This window comes from Glycine max, chromosome 9, assembly GCF_000004515.6.
Source record: "Glycine max cultivar Williams 82 chromosome 9, Glycine_max_v4.0, whole genome shotgun sequence".
NCBI classification, from domain to species: domain Eukaryota; kingdom Viridiplantae; phylum Streptophyta; class Magnoliopsida; order Fabales; family Fabaceae; genus Glycine; species Glycine max.
In genome coordinates this window covers 5649586-5656914 of record NC_038245.2, presented here as the reverse complement: position 1 = coordinate 5656914, position 7329 = coordinate 5649586, and the positions used below count along the sequence as shown (strand labels likewise).

The window sequence follows — 7329 nt, the reverse complement described above, 5'->3', positions numbered from 1 at the left end:
ATTAAATTACAAAATTTAAGCATTAAGTTGTTATTAAATTATTCATATGATTAGTTTATCATATTTTTTTCTACATTGGTTAACTAAATTTGACTTTTATTTTATTTTCAGAAACTAACTTATCACTCCACACACATTTAGAGATGAAAATTAATATTTATCTAAAATCGAAATATGTCATAATTTCATATTCCTTTTACGAGTTTAATTAGTCAATTTGAAAAGGATTATTTGTTAAGCAAAAAGTACAAAGGAACAAGTAAAATAGAATTAAAAATAAATTAATAAAGAAGAGCTTTGGTCCATAGGAGAGGTACTATAGTTGTTGTGCCATCAAATCAACTTGGAGACTCTGATAATAAAATGTCTTTTAATTTTAAAGCGCAATATATGTTTTCTGCTTCAAACTCAGCCGAATTATAGCTTCAGTTCAGAACCCATGTCCCCATCTCTGAAAAGAAGAAAACCACCCATCAACCTATTATTCAAGTTTTTTTTATTAAAAAAAATCATTCACAATTCAATTAATTCTAAAATCAATATATATATATATATATATATATATATATATATATATATATATATATATATATATATATATATTGAGGAAGCACGTTTTAACCTCCAAGTGATCGACTCCATACTCCAAAATTGAATAAAAAAATAAATATCAAAGCATAGGAGGAATGTAAAAAAGAAAATGAAATTCATTGCTCAACAAGATCAAGATCAATATACAAGGAGAAAAAAAAAAAGTACAAATTTAAACATAAATCAAATCCATTTACATGAAAACCTTGGTCAAAACTCAAAATTCAACAAGGGAACAAAAGCTTGTGATACAAAGATGTTGATGGAGAATTAAAGATTTAGAGAGAGAGAGAGAGAGAGGGAACAAGAAAGCATGATTTAGTGGTATATTTCTGTCTCAATGTCCAAAATCTAGCCAGAGGGGGGTTATATGTAGAATATAATTAAAATGAAGAGAACAATAATAGTATCATTAATATGTATAATAATAATAATAATAATAATTAGAAGTAGTTGTTGTTTAATAATACAATTCTAAACGTCTAGCACATGAAGTACAAAAAAACTTCCTCTTGATCTTGAAGCACATGGGCAAGAAGCAAAGTCTCCACTGGATCTCAACATCCATGGCCTCAACCTTGCCTTGGCAATAAGGGCATGATCCTGGTGCTTGTTGCCTACCCAGTTCCTTCTTTTCCTCATCAAACACATACATGAACCACATTTTTCTCCTGCTAGGTTTTGATCCAAAGCTTCTCTTTCTCTTGCTCTTGATGTTGGACTCTGCTTCAGCACCTTTTGGGCTTGAACTTGAAGAATAGTTTGGCCTGATGGAGGTGGAAGAAGAGGTGTTGATTGTGAGAGGGCCAAGCATTGGGGTCGAGGGAAAGGTCCCTCTTCGCCTATTTATACAACGTTGGGGACTTGGGGTTGTTGGGTAGACAGAATATTCCCTAATATGACCAATTTCAATGCTTTTTTTTTTGGTATTTTCTTTTTTTACTTCTCTTTTTTCATTTGTATTTTTCAATGTGATTTTCGTGGATTTTACTGTTTTGCCCATGAAAGAACCACAACCCAAATTAGTTTGCCTTTTTAGTGTAGTAAATATTTGTTCTGATAAATGTCAGAGACAATTTGTTGAAAACGTATTGCATTATTAATTAACTAATAAGAGAAATTTAAAATAAAAATGTTAATATATCAGAATTCAACACAATATAAAAATTTATTAAAGATTTAAAATAAAAATCTTTAATTTATTATGAACCTCGAACATATTTAAAAAAAATAAACTAAATATATTTTAATAAAATACACTCTATTAAATATTTTAAATTACTTTAAAAACAAGTATTATTTAAAAAATGTCATATGATAAATGTTTTATTTTTAACATTTTATTAAAAAAAAATTGACTTCTTATAATAAACTTACAGATACATACTAAAAAAATTATATTTTATACCCATTTCGTACTTTTCATATATATATATATATATATATTTATTCATTATATATATATATATATATATATATATATATATATATATATATATATATATATTTACTCATTATATTTATTAATTACATTTTTTTCTTATCTCTCTTTTATTCTGAAAGAATATAATTAGTTATAAAAAATACTCATAAATTAAAAAAATAATTGTCTAGAATTGTTATATTTTAATTTTTTACGGAAGAAATAGAAAAAGAAATAAACACAAGTTATTTTAAGCTGGAATAAATACACATATATCTTATCACTTATCAATATTACAAGCTTTCCTGTCAAGACAGTATGTTTGATTCCCACAGGATAAAAAAAAATCGCAAGCTTTTTCCAAAGTTAATTTATTAACAGTAGTTAACTGATTGAAATTTATTATAAAGGCCAAAAAAAATATTATATAAAAAAATGTATGATTAAATCAGCATTAAAAAAAGATTAAAATATAACTTTGACTCCTCTATTTTTTTCTAATCCACAATTTTGATTAACCTATTTTAAAATAAGGATATTTTACTACCTGTTTGATTCACTTTTCAGCTTTTAGTTCTAAAAACTAATTTCTAAAACAATTTTATGCTACTCATTATTTACATTTTTCATCCAAAATCTATTTAGTGTAAAAAATTAGTTTAAAAAACAAGTCTTTTAAAAAGAAAAAAATATAGAAACTATTGAAAAATGTTTCCCTATTTTCTTTTCTATATATTTTTTTTATTTGAGGTTAGTATATGACACTACACACCCACACCGTGAGTGAGGCTGGTAGCCTGGTATATACTGGAGGTTGGTATATGAGTGCATTTCAGAGCTTTCAGAATTTATATAAGAAAGATTTTGGATTGAGTATTTAGATAATAAAATATGATTGAAAAAAAAATTAAAAATAATCAATCAGATTTTTTTTGACAGAAATTAATGAATACATATAAACAAGTTTAAAAAAATTCATATAAACATGTGATGCAGGAGCTGATATATGTGAAATTTGGAAGGTTGTAATCTGCACAGAACCCAAAGGTTGTTATCAAACTTGTTTTTATAGAAAACTGGTATATGCATATCTGACAGAGATTACAGCGTTGATTTCACTACGGATGCAGGACATATCATGCATCAAACAAGTTTTTTTAATTAAAACTAAAAACAGTTTTAAAAAAGTGAAATAAAACAGGTCCTTAGTCTCAGTTAAAAAAAACAACTTTTGTATAATTATCAATTTTACTTACATTTATTTTTTTTTCTTATATTTTAATTAATTAAATAATTTTTTTACGATATCTTAAATGAATATGTTAGGATTAAGATTCGATTAGATCTAATATAAATAAAATAAACATATGTAAAATTAGACATTGTACCAAAATTGCTAAATTTTAAAATTTGTGAGAATTTTAAAATGAATGGACCAAAATCACATATTCGGTAAAATAGAGGATCAAAATTATATTTTAACCTAAATTTTTTTATATTCTCATTTGTTTAAATTAAATTCATATACAATCATTTTCCAAATCAAAATTATTACTAAAGAGAATGAAATTTCCTATGATGTAGCAGGGAACAACCTAGCATATAAGCTACATCTATTTGTTCTTATTTACTTAAAAATATTGCACAATGAAATTTCCAGAGGCAAAATTATATCGGTGAATGAATTGTGAGAAGAAGGGTACAAATATTTTGATTTCAAAATCAGACTTGGAGGAGTCATATATTACTCAAGCTGTGATAATTTTCAGGGGGCATATGGAAGTAAGTGGAGTTATGCTTTTTTAGTTTCTTAGTTAAGTCTAGCAGCTTGGTTTTCTGTAATTAGTTTGTGTACTGTGGAAGTTGTTGCGGGGGACTTAATGAAGGGTTTAAATGTGTGATGTATTAGGAGAACACACTTAGAGAGGTACAAGAAGGGTAGTTTTCTTTTGGAGGTTAGAGTTTATTTATAAACAAACTGTTTTTTGGTATAAATAATAAATTTTAACCTCTGCATTCCTTTGCTCCTATAATGCTACACTATGTACGTTTTACCTTTAGGTACCTCTGGTACCATTTATTTTATAATATTTGATTGGTTGATTAAAAAAAAACATAAAAATATTGCACATTATATGACTATAATCTGATTTACATAATTTAAGGTGAGTGATTAACAATGACAAAGAATAAGTGAAAGTGATAAAAAAAATGATATTACCTATTTTTTAATTATATATATGAAAGATTAATTAAGATTAGGAGGGAAAATAGGTGTAAACTGAATTAGGTTTACTAGATTTGAGTTAGTCTTGGTGAAAAATTCAAGGCCTGAATTTGACTGAATACTGATATTTACCCATTTATAAGTTTTTAAAGATATATATGCTCTGACCAACAAGCCTGTTTAAGAACCTGATTTATCTTGCCAAAATGTATTGCTTGCTAGTAACATAAATGTCCAAGTGAGTAAGAGGGCAACGGTTTCATGTCTAACAAATTACGAAAAGTGTTTTGCATTGATCCATAATTAGTTGCATATTGCATATATATTGAAGTTGTTTCCATTCCATTTCTTCTTTTGCGTCTCATTCAGGAGCATACCACAACAGTTCCCATAAGAATTTCCTTCTACCAAACTCCTCTATAGGTGTTTTTGTCTGCACAAGAAATAAGAGAAATAAATAGAAGAAAATCATATAAGCCACAAAATGAAGAACAAATATAAAAAATAATAAAAGGGTACGTATTTAAAAGTTTTAAAAACAATGTACGACTTTTTGCAGTCAAAAAACTATGTACTACTTATTCTATTATTCCTTTGGTTGTTTCCCTTTGCTTCAACAGCATGGCAAGACGCATTGATATTAAGTCAAAATTAAGGGGGAGAGTGGGTATGTAATTAAGGGGCATTAATTATAAACATAAACCTTGAACTCAAATAAGCAAAGGAAAATACCGTATAATAATAGCAAATTAAGTATCTAAGTGCTCTTGGAATGAAGTATCAATTCAAGACTAAGGCAGTGTGCCAGATTGGTTACAAAAATTCTTTCAACCTTCTAAGAGCTTTTAGAATGAAGTATCAATCCAATCCTACAATTAACCAGTTTTAAAACCGGTATCAATCATGTTTAAGGGTCATTCGAGTATGGGGAAAGGGTTAGACAGAGATGCAACAATTCAACAGACTTAAGACATGAGCTAAACTATTTTGTGATCATTGCATCGGTGAATGTGTCGTGTAACTTAGTTTGTTGGTGACAGTAAGCTATTTTACAGTGCAGGGTCATTATGTTGTTGGTCTTGTCTGTATACTTTTAGTTTGGAATATATTAGTTGTCTTTAACTTTTGGGATAAGTGGGATTTTTTTTTGTCCTGATGGTTACTTAATATTTGCATTAATGTTAATGTCAAATATGGTACCGGTGTAACCCATGCTAGGATGTTGATTTTGTATCCCTTGCAATGCCTTGGTTTCGGATAGGAAGGGATGATGCAGATTTTGTTAGGTGTTGGGTATATTTTATATTCTCAATATAATACCTGTTTTTTCTGATAAAAAAAAATCGAGAATGGGGAAGTTTAATACTTCTCTATCAATGCAGAAGTTATTAACTTTACCTTTAATTAAAGATCACTTTAGGTTATTAAAAAATTATCCTAAAAATAATAAAATATTAGAAAACAGTGAGATAGATTAACTAGTATTTCTTAAAATATGAAGACGAAGAAAAAGAAAAGGGACAGCTCCCCGCAGGTTCTCAACCAAACCAAACCACTAGAGCTAAAAAGACTAATACGAAGTTTTAATATAAAAATGTTATTTTAAAATTTAATTTATATGAACCAAATAGACTATAAAATCATATGAGAAATTTTTCTGCGTATCATTTTGTTTGTTTATTAACCATCAAGTACTTTTAGTACTGCACTAATTTTATGTGCTGGGTGTGATCTAATTAGTTAGCTTATTTTTTTAAATTTACTTATTGCACAAAGAAATACTTGGAGAGAGCATGGTTATCTATCATAAATAATATTTGTGGTTAGGAGTTTAAACAAGTTAAGTTATTCTTGAACTATTTAAGTTCAATCCCTTAGATACTCCATCGAACTCATTTATTTAATTAGGTAAACAAAACTTAAACTTAAGATTATGCTTAATTTTTAAATAAATTAAACGTAAGTTTATCATTAATAACTATTCCATTAACCGTTCATGAATGACAACAAGAGGCTCCACTCTTGTAAACTCCTACGCGTGGTCTTTAAAAAAAAAGTTATATATAATAATTTGAGTTTAATAGGCATTTATTATTTGTATATAAAAAATTACACTATTAATTTAATGAAAATCATGGCTTTCATAATAATTATTATAAAAATTAATAAACTCAAATATGATAATTTGTGATCAAGGACGAACCTATTTTTTCTTGTGGGTGGCCGACCGTCGTCCCCCTAAAATTTACACTTAGGTAATTACTTTTATTAGTATTTTTTATTTTGAATTTGATTGTAAAAAATATATAATACTTACATGTTTATCTTCTATTTTTTTTTCTTTTTTATAGTCTTTATCGTAGAGATAATAATATTTTTCTATTTTAAAATAAAATATTTGGTTATTATTTATTTTTTTAGTAGTTGTTCTCTTTTACAATCCATTATTTATATTTTAAAAGCTTAAACGATTGCATTAGCTGTCAAGACTTTGTTGGTATTTTTTATATTTATTTAATTATAATTGATTATTAAAGGCTAGCTATTATTTCCATATTCTCTATTTTTTTTTAATTGTTCTTCTTGCTATTGTTTGTGAGGTTCTAACATGTTTTTTTTTATATCACAAGTGTACAAGTCCAAACATGTCACCGTGCAAACCTTGAAAAAAAATATGCTTATCAGGTTACACTGAAGGTCTACCAAAATTTGTTTTCAAAGAATTATCTTTGCAATAACAGAACATTCATCTTCTATTTTCCTATATCGAAGGAAAATTTTTATATAATATATTAAATACTATTATTGTTGTAAATAAATTTAGTTTGTCTCGTGTATAAATAAATTTTCTATTATATATTTTAAAATTATTTTTAAAATCATATTATTAAAAAAATTCTATTTGATATTTATATGTTTATTGGGTGGTGGACTTTAGTTATAAGAATATCCCCCTCCCCCCACTCAATCTGAATCCGTCCTTGTTTGTTGTTTAGTGTAAAAAAAAAAAAGTATTGTCAACATATATTATTTATTATAAGAATTTTATTTACTTCTGGTGAACATTTTTCCGTAAAAATCATGAATT

At 26.7% G+C, this 7329-nt stretch overlaps 1 protein-coding gene across 1 annotated transcript; it reads right to left on the bottom strand.

Moving 5' to 3' along the window:
• Positions 1-743: 743 nt before the first annotated feature.
• LOC100819590 (uncharacterized) lies at positions 744-1427 on the bottom strand. The gene has a single exon (XM_006586937.3). The coding sequence runs from the start codon at positions 1403-1405 to the stop codon at positions 1052-1054; it is 354 nt and encodes a 117-aa protein (XP_006587000.2). The 5' UTR covers positions 1406-1427; the 3' UTR covers positions 744-1051.
• Between the last annotated feature and the right edge of the window lie 5902 nt (positions 1428-7329).